Below are 21315 nucleotides of genomic sequence, written 5' to 3' on the forward strand. Positions count from 1 at the left end.
TAGGGGTGGGGCAGTTGGGAGATCTGCTTCTGTTCTCAGCCCTGCCGCCAGCTCCACGCTGCTCTCTGAGAAGCCTCTCTTCCTCACTTAGCCTTGGTTTCCCGTCTGTTCCACGCAGAGGTGAGTCTGCTGGTAGTACTCTGGTTAGGAGCAGAGCTTGCTGGGAAGTTGCCCACCAGCTGTGGCTGGACTGAGTCCCTCTCCCTTTGAATCACTCTTTGGTGAAGACAGATGTGGAGCACAGGGCAGGCCCCTGGGGAAGGCAAAAGGTGTTTGAGGAGGGGCCAGGGGTCGGGAATGGACCGGGGCAGTGGAGAATCTTGGTCCCTATAGATATCTAGGCCCCATAGTGATGACAGTAGCTACCACATATTATGCTTTATCATCCACCAAGTTCTTTTCATCTGGTATTTGTTATTTCTAGCCCTTCGTACCACACTGTAAGGAAAGTGTGCAGCACAGCAGAGGGGTAAAGAGAGAGGACTCCAGAACCAGACTACCCGGCTTTAAATCTTGGCTCCAGCTCTTCCTAGCTGTGCAATTTTGGGCAAGTCACTTTACCTTTCTGTGCCTCAGTGTTTTCATCTATAAATGGGGAAATTAGTTGTACCTATTTCACAAAGTTGCTAATAGTGATTACATGAATAAATGTATACAAAGTGTTTCCAACAGTGCCTGCCATGTAGCAGGCACCCAATAAATAATAGCTATCATTTTTACCAAAGAGGAGAATTCATTTCAGAGGAAAGGAAATGACTTTCCCAAGGTCACTTGACTTCTAAGTGGCTGAGCTACATGGGTCTAACTACTTAACCACTAGGTCTCCCTGTCCTTGTAAATGAAAGAAGCTCCATGGATGGTGGCTCCTTTCCAGGACTCTGGCGATTGGGGTACAGGGTGGGGGGCTGATTTCTCCAGCCCTGCCCTCCTCTGCCCTGCCCTGCCCGGCCCTGCCCCGCCCAAGGGCTGGAGCCTGCAGGCAGGCCTTTTCTTTCCAACCAGCAACTGGAAGAACTGGCCTCTGAGTCTTGCTAGGGGCCAGGAGGGTGAACAAGGGGGCATTGAGCCTGGTGGGGCCTCACAATGGCCACTCTGTCCCTGCGGCCCGGGGGCTGGGCCGTTTCCGTCCAGGACAATAGTCAAAAGGCAGTGACGCAGTGACGCCGGCAGGGCCTGGAATCCCAGGCAGGATTTTCCAAGGCCTCAAATCCCGCTGTTTGTCCTCACAGGAGACCCAGGAAGCCTACCTCCCTGTCTCCCCACACCCCACCCACGCAGGGCCCTGTGCCCAGAGGCCCTGGCCCCCTCCCCAGTCTGGAGGTGGCTCGGTGACCGGGGCCATAGCTCTGAGGTCTAGGCTCTGAGCAGGGGCCGAGGGCCCTTCACTGGGGCCTGGGATGGGGGAAGCTGTGCTACACCTGGACGTGGTTAAGGAGCTAGGCGGTGAGGGTTGGCCTCAAGGAAGGAGAGAAGCTTCTGAAGGTCAGAGGCAACCAGCCGGTAGTTGAGCTGTACGATAGCGCACGGTTGCTCTGAGTGTCCATGCGCCGGGCTGGGTGGTAGCCGGCTCTGTGGCTGCAGAGGGAAGCCTGTGAGAGCCTGGCAGAGGTGGGAGGCTGCTGTGTGGTGGCTGGACAGTCCGCAGGTCTAGGGATGTCCTTCGGTGGCCGTGAGGCAGCTGTGTTGGCCCTGTTCTGGTTGAGGGGCAGTGCTGGGTCCCCTCACTTGAGAGCTGGGTCTGAGAATTCTCAGTATGTTTTAGCTTAAATCTGGATGAGCCCCAGCCCCGCCGAGTCCCTGCCTTTAGCAGTGACCCGGCGGGGCTGCTGGGCCTTCTCCGAACATGAGGCTGAAGGGATGAGCCCCCATCCGTCCACCTTGCCTCCCTGTCCGGGCCTGGCCTTGCAGCCCTACAGCTCAGCCGGCCGCTGCTCTGCTCTCCCTGGAGCCCCAAACCGCAGCTCCTCCCTGCTGCAGGCTCAGGCCGCTGCCAGCCCTGCCCTGGCCCCCGGGCTGGGGGCTGTTTGGGTAAGGCCTAGGCTGCCTAGTGGGGCTTGGAAACGTCCAGCCCCCTGTGGAAAGGGCAGGAAGGAGTGCAAGGCTGAGGAAACCCCCCTCTACCCCCTCAATATCCCCTTCCCCACACAGCCGGGGACATTCTGAGGGCGGGAGGCACATTCCAGGGTCCCCAGCTGGACTCTGAGGGCTCTGGGGACCTGGAGGCTCTGGCCTTGGCATCTGCCTCCCGTCCCCCACCCCTAGGCCCATGCTCCGGCCATCCTGCCCACCACCCTGGTTCCCCTTCGCCTCCTGCTGGGCCCTGACCCTGCCAGGCCGGGGGGCCACTTAAGGTCTCCTCAAGGTCTCACCCAGGCGCTGGCTCAGGACCATAAATCATGCCAGCTCGGCTGTGAGGGCCGGGGGTGGCAGCTGGGCTGGGGAGGGGAGTGCAGGGGGGGCCTGTCTCGGTACGTGCTGCGTTAGCAGGGAGCAGTGCCCAGCTGCGAGCCGGGCGGGCAGGGTGCTGACCGTCGCTGCCCTAGTCAAGGAACATCAGAGGGAAAGGGCCGCCACCCGGGGAGCCCAGCCTTGGGGTAGCCCAAGCAGCAGACCTGGACCCCATCCCAGGTAACTGGGGTACCATGAGGATAGCTACAGAGGTGACCCTACCCGATAGGAAACCCGGGACAGAAAAGCAGTCCTCCAAGAGTAGGTGGAGAGACTCCCTTACCAAGAGTGGGTAAACAGCCCTCTTCTTTTGCAAGGATAGCCTCACAGAATCCTCTGCCCCAAAGAACAACAGATATGCACACACCTCCCAAAGGAACAGAGGCACAGACCTCTCAGGAAGGAGAGATTGACCCCTTACCCCGGCAGGACACAGAAATAAAGCACCACCCCAGCTTGGCCAGAGAGACAAACACGTAGATCTCAGAGAAAGAGACACAGCACCCTTCCCCATCACAGAAGGACAGAGCCCCATGTGTCCCAGGGGAAAGAGCAGCAGATGTGCCACCTCCCACCCAGCCCAGGTCTAGAGGCTGCCTGATGAGACCCGGCTGCGAGCCACCTCTTCCTCATGCTCTCTGCTACTCTCTCATCCACCCAGCTGTTTCCTCTGCCTTGGAAGAGGTGGGGCTGGGAGTGACATCCCGAAAGGGTGGGAGGTGGAGCAACCCCTGCCCAGGATCCCAGGGGGCAGATGTCAGAAGGGGACAGCTGGTCCTCATCGCCCCTGTGGCTTGGCTCGGATTAGAGGGTCAGTGGGCAGGGTGCCGGCTACACAGCAAAGCTGGCCACTGTCAGGGGCCCCCAGCCTGACGTCAGTCCCACTCATTGTTGCTGCAGAGGCTTGAGTCACTCCCTGTGACGCACTGGGGTCAGCTCTGGAGCGGCTGGGGGTGGCCTGCAGGGCCAGCTTCAGGGCTCAGCTCTCCCCTGGGCGCACTAGGATGGGGAGGGGCCATCCGAGGCCACGCTCACCATGAGAAGCCAGCTGCCTACTCCCAAGGTCTTGGGTTGGCCTTCGAGGTCCCTCCACAAAGCCTTTGCAGCAGACGTGCCTCAGAGGGCCTTCGCCAGTCGCCTGTCTGACTGGCTGGCCGTGACTCTGGCTGAGAAGTCAGCTCCCTCTGTCCTGGCCTGGCCTGCCTCAGAACTCTCAGTTCCCACCCTCAGCCCTCAGTGAGACCTCTTTCTCTAACTCTTTTCTGTCTCCTTCTCCAGGAAGCCTCCCCAGCATAATTCCCTGTAGCCCCACTTCTTCCTGGAATTGCCAAGCCCCCTTCTTGTCCATCTCCTCAGGTTGCTGTTGTGTGCTCACTGCAGTTGTCCTGGTTTTCCACTGGTGCCCAGTCACCTCCCAGCTTGCTGAGAGCAGGGCTTGGGACTCCTCTTCACTCTGAATGTGTCACTTTCTATTCCAGGCCACAGGCATCTTTCTGGGATGACAGCAGTGGCTTCCATCCTGGCCCCTTCTGGCCCCTGCAAAACCTGCTGCCATTTTTCACACCATTGGTTGTGTTTTCTCACCCAGGTGCAACTTCTGGTCCATTTCCTCTGTGAGACCCTGAGTTCCTGGAGGGCCAGGATTGTGACTTGTCCCCCTTGGTAGGACATCCGCCTGGCATGGGGACAGTTACACAGGTGTGGCATGATTGAATGATTCCACCTGGGTCATCAGGAGTAGTGGCATAGGACGGGAGAATTCATTCCACACAGCCTCATTTTTTTTTGGTCTGAGACCCTTGCTCCCTGACAGGACCACCCAGATGTGTGTAGGACTCAGGGTCAGAGTTGCAATGAGAATGGCCCTGTAAGGATTCAGGGAGGTACGAGGAGGCGAGGACTGGCCAGTGTCTGGATGTGAGATAAGATAGGTGAGGGGCTCAGGCAGGAAAGGCTCCAGGGACAAGGTGAGGTGTGGAGGGACCAGAGTGGGTAAAAAGACTGGTAGAATGAGGAAAGAGTAGCTGTGTGGCTTTGGCAAGTGTATTAGTCAGGGTTTTCCAGAGAAAGAGATCCGATAGGATGTGTATATATAGAAAGAGATTTATTATGAGGAATTGGCTCATGGGATTATGGGAGCTGACAGGTCCCAAGATCTCCAGTCAGCAAGCTGGAGATCCAGGAGAGCCGATGGTGCGATTCCAAATGCGGGCAGGCTCCAGGCCCAGGAGAAGCAGATAGTTTACTTCAAGTCTGATGTCCCATCTTGAAAGCAGTCCGGGAGGGTCAGAACCTTTTATTCTATTCGGGCCTTCAACTGATTGGATGGGGCCCACCCTCCTTAGGGAAGGTAATCTGTTTTACTAAGTCTGCATTCAAATGTTAATCTCTTCCAGAAAGACCCTCACAGACACACTCAGAATAACGTTTGACCAAATGTCTGGGCACTCTGTGGCACAGTTGAGTTGAGACGTAACATTTGCCTTCATAGCACATCACTACATTTCACTGAGCCTCAGTTTCATTATCTGTAAATTGGGGGAAAACCGTATTTACTTTCAAAGGCAGTTGGAGAAATCAACACACTAGTGCGTGTGAAGTGCTGGCGTGGTACCTTGGAAAGCTCGGTGACTGGTAGTGGTGATGATGGGGATGTCAGGACAGTGGCAGTGAAGGGCCCTGAGATGAGTGGTCAGTCACTCCCCTCACTCACCGGCAGTCTCTGGAAGTTAGGCTCTGTTTTATTTTTGGTCATACGACATGCAGGGTCTTAGTTCCTCCACCAGCGATCGAACCCACGCCCCCTGCAGTGGAAGTGGGGAGTCTTAACCACTGGACTGCCCGGGAAGTCCCTAGGCTCTGTTTCTCACCCCCCCTGGGGGGCTGGTTCTAACCTCCCTGGGTCCCCCTACTCTGGCTCCTTACAGATTCTCCCCTCTCAATATTTTATCCTGATTCCCTTCTGGTTAAGTCCAGGCTCTAGAAGAGGATGCTGGTCTGTAAAGCAGGCGGCTTTCTCCTTCCCCAGGCCCCATTTATAGAGGGGAAAATCAGAATGGATGAATGACATCAAGAGGCACACACAGAGGCAATGGCAGAATTACAAGCTTTACAAGAAATGTCACCAGATTCGTCATGGCAGAGCACCAAGAAGTGCTCCTGTATGAAGACAACGGAGTAAGGTTAAGCCCCTTTGTTCAGCATCTTTGTGGGGCTGGGGAACTTGTCTATCATGCACTTTGAACAAGCTAAAGTTTATTTTTTATTTTATTTACTTGAGCCCAGCCGCTCCGCGGCATGTGGGATCTTCCCGGACCGGGGCACGAACCCACGTCCCCCGCATTGGCAGGCGGAGTCTCAACCACTGCGCCACCAGGGAGGCCCCAAGCTAAAGTTTTGCCATTCACTCAGAACACTGGCTTGAGCTCATCTCCAGGGCACCTCTCCAAATGGCATGCCCCTCATCTTGGGGAATCGATGCCCCTTCCAGGCCTCTGAGCCCAGACTTGGGGCTCCGTTCCAGGGGTGGCTCGCCGCCGATGACTACTCTCGGCCAAGGGAGGCAGCACAGAGCCCATCAGGCCCCTCCTTCCCTCTAATCTCTATGGCGGAAGTGAGTTGTTCCAGCCGAAACACAACAACATCCTCGGTGGTGGGAGTGAATGGACTCGTCCAAATGAGGGAGATACTGCTTACCATCAAATCTTAAAAGCAGATAGATAATCCAGAAAAAGGTAGCTTTCAAATTATAGAGGAGCGTATGATTCTGTTTGTCCTCTGGAGTGGAGGTAGAGCGATTTGGATAGCTGCACTAGTGTCAGGGCTCGGCCAGCCCTGCTCGCGCCCCCGCCGGAGGCCGATGGAGCAGGTGGGACAGGCCAGGCTCGTAGAGGAGGGTCAGGGCTTCCGCCGCCGGCACCGCCTCCTGCCGAGGTGATCTGGCGCCCGCGGGGAGGCGGGTTCGTGGCCCAAGGTCCCGGACGGGGATTCGTGGAGGTGGGGGACCGTTCTAGCTGTGTGCCCCCTTCTCTTGTGCGAGCGCGAGAGCGCCTCGAACTCCCGGGGCCGGCCAGCTGGGCGCGGGGCGCCGCTCCCGAGACCTGGAGGAGTCCGCTCCTCCCGCGTAGCCCTGGACCGTGGAGGTTCGCCGGGACTGGTGGCTGGAGAAACGCGACTCGGACGGGAAGTCCTTCCGGCGTCCGGCCGGGGTTTCTTGATGCGGAGCCGAATAACTGTGTGTTTTTAAGTTCAGCCCATTTCTTGCGGCTCATCGGGCGCGCGGAGTTTGCGGCGTACCTGCAGAGATCGTACCTGCGGAGATCGCACCTGCGGAGGGCGTACCTGCGCCTGAGGAGGAGGAAGGGCAAGATCCAGCCTGAGGGACCCGCGCTCCAGCCTCTCCGCATAAGGTGAGGATGGGGGTACCCTGGGCTCCGGCCTGACTCAAAGAAGGCATCAGTCAGCCTCTAACCCCTGTTCTCTGCAGATCTGGGCCTTGGGGGCACCGAAGGGACGAGACTTCCCAGGCCCTGCCTTGGAGATGTGCCCTGCTCACTGGGGTCGGGGGTGAGGGAGCAGACAAGCTCATCACAGACCAAAGGTGGCCGCGTTGGGAAGGAGGCTGAGGTCGGTTAGTATTGACTTTCTGAAGGAGTGGAGTAGCGCTGAGAATGAGGGAACAGCCTGGGTTTGGGGCAGAAGTGAAGAGATGGATGGCCTGTTTGAAGGTTTGCGGGGGATACAAGAAGCGGTTTGTGGAAGAAAGGGGAGCTGGACCAGAGCTGGGAATCTTTAGATGGGAAATTGCTGGGTGGAGTTAGACTAGAGAACCAACCCAGCAACAATTCCTGCATCAGGATGAATTGAGCAGTCACTTTGTACTAGGAATCAGGTATACTGAGATTCCAGTGACGACTAGGATACAGTCCCTGCCCTCAAGGAATTGTCTGCCTAGTTGGAGAGATCAGTCAAGATTAACACCTGTGAAAAGATAACTGATAATACAGGTAGTCCTGGGCTGATTGCCAAGCGAGAGGCAGAGCCAGCTTGATCTCTGAGCAGTCCATGGACTGCTGCCCTGTCTTCAGGGACAAAGAGACAAACCAATACACTTAGAATAGAGCTGCCAGACTTGAGGAGATAAGATGTGATGTCAGGCTGGCATGTTTATGGGGACTGGAGACCTTTAACCTGTAGATGAAGGGGGGTGAGGGGGTGATGGAAGAGTTGCCTTTAAATATCCGAAAGGCTCCTTTGTGGAAAAAGGGTGAGACAGATTCTGTGTGTGGCTCTTGATGTCAAAACTAAGTTTAGTGGTTTGAAGCACTAAGAGACAGATTCCTTCTATAGAGGGAATCACTGAGTAGATAGAGCTTTGAAAAGACGGAATGGCCTGCTGGGAGAGGTAGTGAATTCTCTGTCAGGGGAGGTGTGTAGGCTGAACCCTCTCAGCTAAGAAATTTGACTGATCCCTCTCCTGCTGGGCTCATATTCAGTTACTGGTGAAGTTCTGGTTCTCAAGTCTGTTCTTTTTTGTTTAATTTTTAAAATTTATTTATTTATTTTTGGCTATTTTGGGTCTTCTTTGCTGCACGCGGGCTTTCTCTAGTTATGGCGAGCAGGGGCTACACTTGGTTGCGGTGCGTGGGCTTCTCATTGCGGTGGCTTCTCTTGTTGCGGAGCACGGGCTCTAGGTGCGTGGGCTTCAGTAGTTGTGGTGCACGGGCTCGGTAGCTGTGTATCGTGGGCTCTAGAGCACAGGCTCAGTAGTTGTGGCACACGGGCTTCATTGCTCCGCAGCATGTGGGATCTTCCTGGACCAGGGCTTGAACCCATGTCCCCTGCATTGGCAGGCGGATTCTTAACCACTGTGCCACCAGGGAAGCCCTCAAGTCTCTTCTTTCCTTCCCACTCCTTCTACCAGTCCTGTCCTGTAGCCTTGCATCATCTCTCATTAATGACAATGAAATAATTATAGCAGCTAATGCTACTTGTCAGGAACTGCTTTAAGTGCTTTACAGATATTACTCATCCCGTCCTTGAGATGACCCTTTCAATGTAGCTATTGTGAATATGCCTTTTTTATGGATTGGGGAAACTGAGGCACATAGGGGTGAGGCAGCTTGCCCAAGATCACACAGTTGGCAGAGCTGGGGTTTCAACCCAGGCCATCTGGCTTTAGAGTCACTGCTCTTAACCACTATTCTACTGTGTTTTACATGTGTTATTTTATTTAATCCCCATAACGATCCACATTTACAGATAAGAAAATAGACTCAGAGGTTGAATGATTTGCTTAAGGTCACAGAGCAAGATATAGGAGAGCTAGGATTCAGACCGAGGCCCTTTGGACGTGAAAACCCCACACTCTGTACTTCACTCTCCCATATCCCATTGCACTGTCTCTGTAACTGTCACTACTGTAGTGGCCTCTAACTGGACTCCTTGCCCAGCCCTTTCTGCCTTAAATTGGCAAGTTTTTACCTCAGTCTGTGGATGGAAACGTGAGATTTGGTGTGTATGTGTCAGTCAGGTTTTCAAGTCCAGTCTTCTTAGCTTTCACTGACTTCTCAGAGCAGTCTGTGACCCCAAAATAGAGACGAGCCATTCTTTGCTTGTCACCCAGAGTTAACTTTCTGATGCACAGATTCAGTGTTGGACAGTGATGCATTGACTCTTCACTGCCCTCGGGACAGAGTCCAGGTGCCTTAATCTGGTCATTGAAGATCCCAGGAAATCAGATTCCAATCTTCCCTTTCTTATTCCCACCGTGTAGTCTCACCACTGTGGTAATGTTTACCTGCCTGTCTCTCCTCCATCCTGGCAGCTTCTCAAGGGCAGGGGCTGACAGGTGTTGCACAGTGAGCACTTGCTGTAAACTGCACTGCATACCGTCATGAAATTCAGGCCTGGGCTGGGTGTTTGGACTGGTAACTTTGAGGCTCTCCCTTTCTTGAGATCCTGAGAGCCTGTGATTCTCTGCTAGCTTGTGCTGCGCAGCGCAGAGACGGGCTGCGGTGCAGGGGCTGGGTTGGGCCTGGAAGGAAGTGAACAGGTGACACGCAGATCACGCAGAAGGTGTCCACATCTGATCTGGCTCCTTTTGCAGGGCGGTCCCCGGGTGGGGCGAAGCTCCCCCGTCTTTACTCTCGTCCCCGACCCCAGCGTGGACCACCGGCTACAAGATGAACTGTCGCTCGGAGGTGCTGGAGGTGTCGGTGGAGGGGCGGCAGGTGGAGGAGGCCATGCTGGCCGTGCTGCACACGGTGCTCCTGCACCGCAGCACCGGCAAGTTCCACTACAAGAAGGAGGGCACCTACTCCATCGGCACCGTGGGCACCCAAGACGTTGACTGTGACTTCATCGACTTCACCTACGTGCGCGTCTCCTCTGAGGAGCTGGACCGCGCCCTGCGCAAGGTCGTCGGGGAGTTCAGGGTAAGGTGGCGCGCAGTAGGTGGCAGGTGGCCCCTGAGTGTCATCCCCGCCCCGCCCCAGCTTGCTGCTGGAACAGCTTGCCCTTCCCGGGTGTACTTGTCAGGTTCTTTCAGGTTCTAAGGAACAGGCACTTTCAGAGCTTCTGTGGGTGAGGAGGGCTTGGTGGGGGGGCGGGGAGGTGAGGGGACCTCGTAAAGATACAAGGAAGCCCTCGTAGCATTGGCGGTCAGGGCCCCTGGGGTGATCATTGCCCCTGCGCTCTTGACCTTCTCTCTGACCCTGCAGCTCTCTCTACTGACACCCCTCTGCTCTGCTTCCACATTTGGGCCTTTCTGATATGAAACTCCCTGAGAGGGAGGGTTGCTGGGCTCAGGCAGTGGGCATCCAAGTGGAGTGTCTCTTGGGCAGTGTGGCACGTGTCTGTGTGCGCCTGTAGGGGCGAGGGGAATGGTGGACGGGACAGTCTGCTAATGTTGGTCGCCTCGGGGTGGGAATGGAGGCGTGGTTTTTATTTTGTCTTCATTCAGTGTTGCAGTGTTTCACTACTTCAGTGAGTGCGTATTTTAAAATTTTAAAGTAACCAAGGGAACTTCTCTTAAGGTGTTCCCTGAGGTCAGAGGAGGGGGGTTGTCTGTCTGACTTCCATTCCACAGAGGTGTGATCCTTGCAGGGGCTGGACCCTCTCCCAGGCCACAGTGGGCCCCCCACCCCCAACCCTCCAAGGCCAGAAAGGGCAAGTTCATAAGAGTTTCCCAGCCCCCCTTCAAAGGGAGGCAGCGGTACTCAGCCCTGTCCTCCAGATGCCCATGAGCGGCACGTGGAACACCGTAGGCTCTTAAGAGCACAGACTCTGGAGCCAGGCTCTACCACCCGACAAGTGTGTGACCTTGGGCAAGTGCTTCCACTCCTCCCAGCCTCAGTCTCACTGTGTGTAAAATTAGGATGAAAATCGTACCCACCTCATGGGGTATATGCACCGTGAGGATTAAATGAGTCAAATATGTCAAGTGCTTGACAGCCTGCACACAGGAAGCGTTATAGAAGTGGCAGCTGTTATTGCTGTCAGCTGAGGGCACACGAGCTTGGTTTGTTCGTGAAGGAGAGACTTGCTCCTGATGGGCAGTTAAGGACCTGAGGGAGGCATCCTTACATCCTGGGTTGGCCCTGACCCAGATGGAAAGGTGCTTTAGGGTCTCGGCTGCACTAGGAGGAGGAGTGTGGGGTCGCCACACGCCACGGGGGGGCAGGCAGATTTATCGGACCAGGTGGCCCCATTGGCTTCTCAGAGGAGAAGAGGGAGAAACTCCAGGTCTGGTCTGTCCTTCCCCTCCTGTCCCCGTTCGGTTCCTTGGCTTCTGTCTCTCTATTTAGGATCTTTAGAGGCTTTTCTTTAGAGGCTGTGAGTTTAGGTTGTCCTTGAGTGAATGAAGTAGGATTGTGCTTAATTGGCCTGGGGAGAAGGAGACGTTGGAGAGAAGGTGATTTTGGAGAACCTTCTGAAGGATGGGGGCCAAAGGGGCGGGGTTGTGGGAGGAGAAGGAAGGCCCTTCCTGTAAAGTTGAAAGGCAAAGATTTTGAAATCAGACAATCTGGATTCAAACCCTGGCGCCGTCATCCACTGGCCTGGGGCTTTGGCAAGGTAACTTGCCAGTGACTCTGAGCCTCATTCTGCCTCAGTAAAATGGAGGTTATATACCTGCCGCAGAGACTTGTTGAGGGGAGCGAGCGGGATTGTGTGTGTAAAGAGCCTGGCCCAGAATGTGTGCTTAAAGACATCACTTCTGAGCAAAGCTGGAGGAGTTGGGTGAGCACACAGATTTTGTTCGCTGGAACCATTCAGCTTTAGGCCGGCAGTTTGCTGTGGCACTTCGCACGAATCCTTGACTCTCTGGGTCTCATTCCCTGCCCTCCCGGAAGGACTAAAGAAGCTAGGAGAGCAATTCCCTGGGGCATAGGAAGCAGGCCCTCACAGAGCGAGAACCCCTCGGAGGCTTAGGCCTGCTCACTCTTCCTCCTCCTTCCTCAGGACGCTCTGCGAAACTCCGGGGGCGATGGGCTGGGGCAGATGTCCTTGGAGTTCTACCAGAAGAAGAAGTCTCGCTGGCCTTTCTCAGACGAGTGCATCCCCTGGGAAGTGTGGACGGTCAAGGTGCACGTGGTGGCCCTGGCCACGGAGCAGGAGCGGCAGATCTGCCGGGAAAAGGTGGGTGAGAAGCTCTGCGAGAAGATCATCAACATTGTGGAGGTGATGAACCGGCACGAGTACCTGCCCAAGATGCCCACGCAGTCGGAGGTGGACAACGTGTTTGACACAGGCTTGCGGGACGTGCAGCCCTATCTCTACAAGATCTCCTTCCAGATCACCGATGCCCTGGGCTCCTCCGTCACCACCACCATGCGCAGGCTCATCAAAGACACCCTGGCCCTCTAGGCGTCGCTGGGGCCTTGGGCGCTCCTTGATGGCTTGCGGACCTTGGCTTCTGGGGATCGTACTGGTAGGCCCTGTTAGCCCTTGGGGCTCTGGAACCCGCTCCAGGTCCTTGATGAGACTTGGAAGGGCCACCCCTGGCTTCCTGTTGTGTGGTTGCCAGTCTCTGGTCATCCTTGTCACCTTCACTGATGGTCAAGTCTGGCCTACACTGTCTCTCCGCACCCCTGGTGGGGGTCCCCTTTCCTACACTGTACAGAGGAGCCGTCACTAGGATGGTGAATAAAGCTGAGAATGTGAGTTTGGGTCGAGCCATCTCTCCCTTGGCTGGTGTTCTGCCCTGAAACATTAACACTTTTATAGCAGACCTGCCAGGACACACGTGTGTGTTGAGGGCATTATTCCAAGATGAGGGGAGTGGGTGGATGGGATTAAAGATAGATTAAAGCTGATTGATTTTGTACTTTGTTGGACATTCACATAAGCAGGTGGGACCATGGTCAGTCCCATGAATGAAGACACAGATCAGGATCTACTGCTTTTGGATATGACTGTGCTATTTCTCCTCCCTTCCTAAGGAAGCTATGACATCCCTGCCTTTTATATTATCTGGTCTTCCTTCAGATGACCCCAAAAGCTATCTCCTCTGTGTACATAGAGCACACACAGGCCCCCACTTGCACCAGAAAGCTCATTTGACTTGGTGTTTCTCTCTCTGGAGAGAGATTGGCCACCTTGAGACTGGTGTCGGGTAACACTTCCAGTTTGGGCTGGCCCTCGCCAGTTGTTAGGACATTGGTAACTCACTCATTTCTAGGCAGGCCTGCTCAAAACCAGTGAACTCCATGGTGTGCTTTTCATTGATTTAGTCTTCCATATTTTACAATGCTTTTTGTTACATAGGTGCCAGTTCTAACCAAACTAAATGAGCAGTGAATAAGCAGCTGTGCTAAGGGAGAAAGGGGCTGGGGGTCTTGTCCATGGTCCTGGAGCAGTTAGGTGCCAGGATGGTCAGGAAGTGTTTGCACGTTTTTCTCATTCCAGGCCACTTTTGGCCATGCGCTGTTTCATGAGGGGTTTTCTGATGTCCTTTCCTTGACCTCTGGGGCACTGGGGAGTTGGAGAACTCAGGAGGTTCTCAGGGGTTTGGAGATGGGGAAGGCCAATTCTCAGCAAGTCCTTGATGAGGTGTGACCCTACCTGGCCTGCTGCAGTCTGGGGGACCTTCTTTTCCTCCTAGAGGCCATCAGCTCATCCCTTCTGGGGAGTTGGCTGAGTCAGGTGTTTGCCGACAGTGACTTTGTTTTAAACTGAGCTCAGGGTTGCTACAGTTCTCAGGAGACCTGGGCGGGAGGGTCTTTCCTCCATCCCAGCTTCCCCAGACTTTCTGCTTTTTTGCAGCCAGGCTCTGCTCCAGTCACCCACCCTGGCTTGGCTGTGGGACACCCAGTTGGCAGCAAGCTCCCCTTAGTGGGCAGTTCAGTAACATCTCCATCCCTTTTGGTGGTGTGATTTCCTGGAGGTAGGGGACTGATTTACTCAAGGTCAGGACAGGAACCCTGGTGACTCAAATCTATGCTTTCCTCTTGGTACGTAACTCTCCTTGACCTCTGGGGCTTGAGCAAAGGAATGGGGGCAGGCCTTAAAGTCCTCCAGCCCTCCATCTCCCTCCCCTGGGACCAAGGAGGCACTGGCCTGCTTGTCTAGCCCCAGGAGGCTCCCAAGGGGATGATGCACGATGAAGGCTATGATCACTAAGGGTCTAGAGGCTGCGTATTTGTCTCCTGTCCCAGTGGCCACCTGGGCCACCTAGCAGTATTGACCTTTTTGGCCCAGGGACAGAAAGCCCAGGAGTGGGGATGGCCCTTGTTTGTCCTGTGTCCCACTCAGCAGGGGCAGCACCCTAGCCAGCACCTGGGATGTGGTCTGGAAGATCTTTTTGGGATTCTGAGGGAGGGCTATCTCCTGACCTTTGCTAAGGGGGAGGGAGAGCCCTGGGGGCAGGACTCCTGGGTTTGGCCGGTTGGGTACGTGCGTGCGTGGTTGTGTGGGCCTTTGGGCCGAGAAGTAACACCGGCCCTGGGATTCTGGGCCATAGCTACACTGGAGGAGCCCATTGTCTAGAAAGGGCCTGAACGCTCCGACACAGGGGGTGGGGTCGCACGGCGCCTGGGATCCGCCCCTTGGGCCCGTCCCTGACGCGGCCGCCGCCCACCCGCCGGCCCCGGCCTCCCGCACATCTGGCGGTCCCCAGCACATCTGGGCAGCCGGCGTGAAGCATGAACGGCTCGCAGGCGGACGTCACAGCCCGGGCCGCCTGGCTGAGCCCCTGTTGCAACCAGTCGGGGGTGCTGCCCGTGCCCCCCGAGGGGCCGCGCGCCGTGCAGGCGGCGGTGCTGGGCGTGCTGTCGCTGCTCGTGCTCTGCGGGCTCCTGTTCCTGGGCGCCGGCCTGCTGCTCCGCGCCCAAGGTCTGACGGCGCTGCTGGCCCGAGAGCTGCGCGCGTCCCGGGAGGGAGAGCCCGGCGGCGCCAGCGGAGGCGAGGATGACTCCTAGGCTCGCCTGGTTGCGCTCGGGGGTCGCGGCCTCCCGGCGGCCTGCGGACTCCACGCCCAACTTCGAGGGAGCGGCCCCCAGCGCCAGACGGCTGCAGCGGGAAGCCCTCCGGCGATGCTGGCGCGCGCGCGCGCGCACACACAGGTGAGAGAGCCCGCCCAGATGCGAGCCGCAGCGCCTCGGGACTGGGGACGCAGAGGCTGGAAACCGTCGTATTGACCGGGCTCTCTGCGCTCAGCCACAGACGCAGCTTTTCAGCGACTCCGGTTCCAGCCCTGGAAGCCCACGGGGTGGGCCGGCGGCTATCCCAGGGGTGCCGGGATCTGAGCGGAGAGGCTGCCCTTCCCTCCCTCTCCCGGTCGTCTCTCCGGCCCAGCGGCGCCCCGACCCACGGCCTTTTTCTAGGTCACTGTGTAACTGCGGGAGAGGGAGAAGCAGGACGGATCAAAGAGGAGGGAGTCTGGAGGGGCCACAGTGTGCTGGGGAGCCAGCCCTTCTTCCCTGCACCCACGCCACCCCGCTTTGCGCCAGCCCCACCTAGAGCTAAGGCCCAACTTGGTGTCACCTCAGCACTGCCCATCCCACTGGGAGGCTGGGGAGAGCCATGGCCACAGGAGCTCAGCCAACCCAGGCCCCCGGCTTCTGCTTCCTCCCGTCCTCTCCTTCAGGAAGCCTTTTCCCCGGAGAGGGGTTTGGGTATGATTCCTCACTGTGGCCTCCCTCTTGAGGCAGGGATGGGAGTGTGGATGGAGTTTTAGGGCAGAGCCAGGAGCCTGGATGAGCCTGGGGGATGGGGAGGTGCGCTGGGGCCTCCTCCCCACAGCCCCTGCTCAGGTAGGGGGACGTGTGTGGCCCAGAGCAAGGGGCTTTGGGGTGTGCATAGGGGGGGTAGGTGACCAGATTCCTAACAGCTGGGGGGCCTCAGGAGCACGCTGCTCCGGGAAGCTGTGGCTGAGGGCTCCCAGCTGTAGGGGCTCCATCTGGCCCTCCTGCCTCTGTCTCTCCAAGGACAGGAACCATCTGGAGGGAAGGGCCTGGGTGGCCTAAAGACAAGGTAATTCTAGGCCAAGGCTGCCTTGGGCAGAGCCATAGGGGTTGGCGAAGGAAGCCTTCTGTGTCTGTCTACTCTGTTCAGTGTTGTACCAAGGGATTCCCAGGTTTCTGTGGGTGGGGCTGTTCACCAGGGGTGCCTCTGACCTCTCTTGCCCCTCCCACTCTAAAGCCCCTCCCCTGCCTGCCAGGGCAGAGGCAGGGTCCCAGCTTCCCTCTGAGAAGGGAGTGAGTGCTGGTGAGGAGGGGCCGATGAGGGGTGAGGGGCTGGAGTGGGCAGGGTGCAGCTGTGAAGCTGACGACGTGTGATCCCTGCGCAGAGCAGCCCAGGATTTGGTGCTAATCCCGGACAGCTGTGCCACACTGGCCTTGCTGAGCTGTGGACTTCTCACCTCAGGCATGCTGATCCCACCCCCTTGGAGAGAGGGCTGGCCAGGCGTGTGTGTGCGTGTGCGTGTGTGTGTGTGTGTGTGTGGTGTGTGTGTTGTGTGTGTGTTGTGTGTGTGTGTGGTCTGTGTGTGTCTGTGTGTGTGTCTGTGTGTGTGTGTGTGTCTGTGTGTGTGTGACTGCTCCTGGCCTTACGGAGGCGGGCCAGCCCCGGGACATTACCCACCTCCCTTTGCTGTGTCCTGGGGGAGGGGCTGGAACTCCCTCTCTTTATTGTGTCCAGGTTCACCCACCCCCTTGCCCATAAGTTCTGCTGAATTTGCTGCATTTCCATCCTTTCTCCCATCTCCATACTATGCTCTGTTCTCCTTCCCCATCTGGGACAGAGTCTCCAGTTCTGCTGTGAACCCTTCATTTTACAAATGGGGAAGCTCAGAGAGAAGAAAGTGACATGCTCAAGTGAATGACAGAGCCGGAACTGGACCCTGGGGCTCCTGCTTGATTCCGAGCTCCAGGGGTGGGGTGGCATCCCTGAGTGAGAAGGACCCCTTGGATTGCCCTCTTTGCTCTGTCCTCTTTCCCTGATTTCTCACCACTCTTTGAGATGCTGATGCAAAATATGGCCTCTCTTCCCAAAAGAATGAACCTTCACACCACATTTGTCATATGGTTTCCGGGACTGGAACCTCAACTCCTCCCCTCCTGCTCCGTGTCCTCCTTCCCATCCTTACTTCCCAGCAGCCTTGCTAGATACCTTCTTGCTGCTGGGAATGGCCTTCCAGGTGCCTCAGCAACTCCCCAACCAGCTGGGCTAAGTTTTCCTGGCCTGAACCTGAGGGTGCGGGTGAGCTCAGAGGGTTAGCTGGAATATATACACCTATGGAAGAAAAATCCAAGTGGACAGAACAGAGGGATCAGAGGTCAAGGTGATGACTTGGGTTGGCCTTTGGGTTCAAGTCTGGGTGGTGTTAGAGGCGTAGAGAGATTTGATGGAGGGACGGACTGTGCCCCCAGCATCATGGTGTCTGTTCACACCCAAGCAGGGCTGGGGGTGTCCCGGTGGGGTGAGAGAAGATGGGGTAGGCAAAGGCTTTCTTCATCCAGCTTCCTGCCTTTGCTATCCCTTCAGCTCAGTGCTTGGGTAGCTGGCCCGTGGCATGTGCTGGAGACCTCAGTGTTCCTGAAGAAAGATACTGAGATGTTTGCTGTGGAACTCTGACCCTGGTCAAGGCTGTCAGACTGAATGGGGAGGAAAATAATTCAGAAAATTGGAAAATGAGTGCTGCTGTCACGGCATATCTCAGGCTCCGGCTGGGAGGGAGAGGTGGGGGATGGCTGTAGGTCTGAGTGCCGTGGAGTGAGGCCAGGCATCTGGTCACCAGCAAGCTCCATTAGCCTATGCTGTCCTTGATGGAAAGGCCGGGGCCACAGATGGGCGGACATCTTGCCTTAACCTTCCTCCAGCCCCTGAGTCTCACTTTGAGCTGGAAAGGTTTGTCATTCCTTGGCTCCCTTCCCAGCAAAGACAGGGGGTGGCTGTCTGTTACAGATTCCCGAGCCTTGTGTGGTCTGTCTCCCAGAGAGCTCCCATTCCAGCGCACCGGCTGCATGAGGAACTCCTGCTACCTTTGATCCATGTGCGGTCCAGATGACAGCCTGGGAGAAACCTGGATTGTCATGAGACCTCAACTTGGGATCCTTGCTCTCAGCTGCTGCCTCTGATCTGCTCCATCCAACCTCCTGAAATGCTCATGGTGTGGGTCTGGGAGGTCAGCGCTCCACGAAAGAATGGGCCCCCGGGCAACTGCTGTGTGTCCTGGGCACTGAAGAGGCCACACCCCCAGGATGCTCAGTGCCCACAGACGCTGACCAGCCCCCTGCCTGCTGGGCCCTGTCCCATCTCTGATGCAGGGTGGCTGTGGTCTGACAGGCCAGTGACTTGTCCCTGCTGAGGGCTGTGGGCCACTGTCCCCCATTTGGAGGTCTTGGGTGCCCCATCACTGCCCCATCTCTTCCTGTGGCTTGTTATTAAACATGCTGGTAATGCAAGTTTGGGGTATGCCGTCTATGTTTCCAGCTTCTGACTCTTGGCATTAGTGGTAACCCCCAGGCCCCGATCCAGTTTGGACTGTTTCTGGCAGATCCTGAAATAGCAACCCCAGCCATGGCCCCTCTCCCCTGGTCTCTCCTCAGTGCTGGCTATTCCCTTTCCACACCCAGATCCAAAGCTTTCCAAGGGTGGGTAGGAGTGGGGCAGTGACTCTCACGCCAACGATCGATTGCCCCCTAGTGGCCAGTGTGGGCAAGAACATGTCATCATTCAGCTGACCTATTGACGTCTGATCATAGTCTGGCCAGAGCTTGTGCCTCAAAAAAAGAGTGGATTTTTGAGCGTGTGCACTGAATCCTACCCTGTAAACCTTCATGAACCTCAGTATCTTCATCCATAAAATGGAAGCAACAATGGCATGAGGATCAAATATATAGTGTGCTTGTCTGTAGATAAAAGGCTGTGATCATCATGTGAGGTTGTTATTTTTTCCTCCAAACCTGGCCACCCCCAGAGAAAAGGTATAGAACCACCCACCACCCACCCTGTTCCTGGGAACACTTCGTTTATTCATCTTTTCCATGAGTGTTTATTGAGTGACTGCTCTGTGCCAGGCTGGCTCTGGGGCTGGGAATGAGATGAATGAGGCAGAGGCCCTGCCCTCAAGGAGCTCACAGTCCAGTAAAGAGTGATGCTTACAAGACTGAAGCTGGGGGCTTCCCTGGCGGCGCAGTGGTTTGGAATCTGCCAGCCAATGCAGGGGACACGGGTTCGAGCCCTGGTCCGGGAAGATCCCACATGCTGCGGAGCAACCAGGCCCGTGAGCCACAAGTGCTGAGCCTGCGCATCTGGAGCCTGTGCTCCGCAACAAGAGAGGCCGCGATAGTGAGAGGCCCGCGCACCGCGATGAACAGTGGCCCCCGCTCGCCACAACTAGAGAAAGCCCTCGCACAGAAACGAAGACCCAAAGCAGCCAAAAATAAATAAATAAAAATTAAGTTTGTAAAAAAAAAAAAAAGACTGAAGCTAATACAGACAATAAGAAGTGCCCAGTGTTGACAGATCCAAGAGCAGAGAGTGACTGGCTCGGCTTGTAGAGGAAGGGGTACCGAATGGGCATTCACGGAGCGAAGAAGGGGAGGAAGAACATTCGGGGCAGAGGCGCAGTGGGGTGTGGGGCTGGTGGTACCCTAGAAGCAGGTAAGTAGAGCTGGGTGTGAAGGGACATGAGACCAGAGGAGTGGTGGCCTGGATGGGAGTGGAATTTACCCTGGGGGCAGTGAGGGCTCTGGAGGGTTTTAAGCCAGGAAGTGACATGGTAAGATCTGGATCTTAGGGAATGGGGGGTAAGTCTGTGGGTGGGAGCAGGCTGGAGATAGAGAGACAGCAAGGAGGCTATGATCAAAACCCAGCAAAAGGGCTTCCCTGGTGGCGCAGTGGTTAAGAATCTGCCTGCCAGTGCAGGGGACAGAGGTTCAAGCCCTGGTCCGGGAAGATCCCACATGCCGCGGAGCAACTCAGGCTGTGCGCCACAACGACTGAGCCTGTGTGCTACAACTACTGAAGCCCGCGTGCCTAGAGCCCGTGCTCCGCAACAAGAGAAGCCACTGCAATGAGAAGCCCATGCACCGCAATGAAGAGTAGCCCCCGCTCGCCGCAACTAGAGAAAGCCTGTGCGCAGCAACAAAGACCCAGTGCAGTCAAAGATAGATTAATAAAATAAATTTATTTTTAAAAAAATGGTGGCCTGGACTGGGGTGGAAAGAAAAGGGGACAGATGCAAGTGATGTTTGGGATTCAGGCTTTGGTCACTAGTTGGATGTGAGAGATGAAGGAGAGGGAGCAAGGAGGACGAAGCCCCAGCTCTTGGACTGAATTACTGAGCAGGTGGTGATGCCTGCCACCCACCGAGGGGCTGTGTTATCAGTTACGACTTTTTTGGTCTGAATTTACAGGAAACCCAAAAGATATTTGGCTTGAGCAGAAGGGAATTTATACTGCACATAACTGCAAAGGCTAGTGGCAATTCTGGCCTCATGTCTGCCCTGACTCAGGTCTGACAGTGAGAGCCGTCCTGGCCTCTATGCCTCCCATGACTTGGTTGGTCTGCAACCTCTGTCAGCCTCTGACAGGGTGGTCTAGTGGTCAGAGCAAGGCCTTGGAATCAGGTGGCTGGATTTGAAAGCTGGCACCACATTCTCTAGCTGTGTGACCTGGGCAAGGTGCTTAACCCCTCGTGGCTCAAATCCCTCCTCTTCAGAGTGGGGAACAGTGGGGCCGAGCTACTACATGTTTTGTTAGGATGAAATGAGATCCTCACGTGTAGAGAGCCTGGCACAGTAAGTGTGCCTGTTATTAGTCTCAGCCTCCAAGTGAAGAAGGGATGTTGGCTTCGTGGCCTCTCAGATTCGTATCTATCATGAAAGAGGCGGGGTTAGGGTCCCTCAGGTCCCAGGTCCCTCAGGCCAAACCCTGGGAGCAGCTGTGACTGTGTGTTAGCCCGGAGGTACTGTGTTGCCAGTATGGAATGTCCTAAGCCTTGGTCATGTGCTCTGCTCAGACACCCCAAACCACAAGGCCTAAAGGAGCGGGCTGTCGCCTCACCAAATCTAATGCCGTTTCAGTCCTGGGGTGAACAGAGGCTGGGTGTCCGTAAACTGACTCATGGCTGTTGCAGATGGGGGCGCCACAGGCGGAGGGAGCGGTGATGAGTCCAGCTCGGGTGTGTTGGGTTGGAAGCACGTTAGGGACATCCAAGTTGGACAATTAGTGTATGGGCCTGGGGCTCAGCAGAGGGACTTCCAGGCCATGGTGACTCTAGAGGCAGAAAATGGAGCTGTGGGAAGGGACCAGGTTGGGGGGAGAAGGGAGGAGGCAGAGCAGACCACCCCTTAAGGGCAGGGTGAGAGGACATGGTCAGCAGTGGAGGAGGGGCGCCCAGAGAGGTGGGAGGGAAGCCGG

At 56.1% G+C, this 21315-nt stretch overlaps 2 protein-coding genes across 2 annotated transcripts; both read left to right on the plus strand.

Moving 5' to 3' along the window:
* Positions 1 to 5991: 5991 nt before the first annotated feature.
* On the plus strand, positions 5992 to 12612 carry ATG101 (autophagy related 101). Its single transcript, XM_067009344.1, has 3 exons — positions 5992 to 6857; positions 9557 to 9884; positions 11911 to 12612. The coding sequence occupies exons 2-3, from the start codon at positions 9633 to 9635 to the stop codon at positions 12313 to 12315; spliced, it is 657 nt and encodes a 218-aa protein (XP_066865445.1). The 5' UTR covers positions 5992 to 6857; positions 9557 to 9632; the 3' UTR covers positions 12316 to 12612.
* A 1979-nt stretch (positions 12613 to 14591) lies between these two features.
* On the plus strand, positions 14592 to 18332 carry SMIM41 (small integral membrane protein 41). Its single transcript, XM_059081770.2, has 2 exons — positions 14592 to 15011; positions 17854 to 18332. Exon 1 carries the CDS (start codon positions 14592 to 14594, stop codon positions 14865 to 14867), a length of 276 nt encoding a protein of 91 aa, XP_058937753.1. The 3' UTR covers positions 14868 to 15011; positions 17854 to 18332.
* Positions 18333 to 21315: the final 2983 nt, after the last annotated feature.

The sequence above is a fragment of the Kogia breviceps genome, chromosome 12 (assembly GCF_026419965.1).
Source record: "Kogia breviceps isolate mKogBre1 chromosome 12, mKogBre1 haplotype 1, whole genome shotgun sequence".
NCBI classification, from domain to species: Eukaryota; Metazoa; Chordata; class Mammalia; order Artiodactyla; family Physeteridae; genus Kogia; species Kogia breviceps.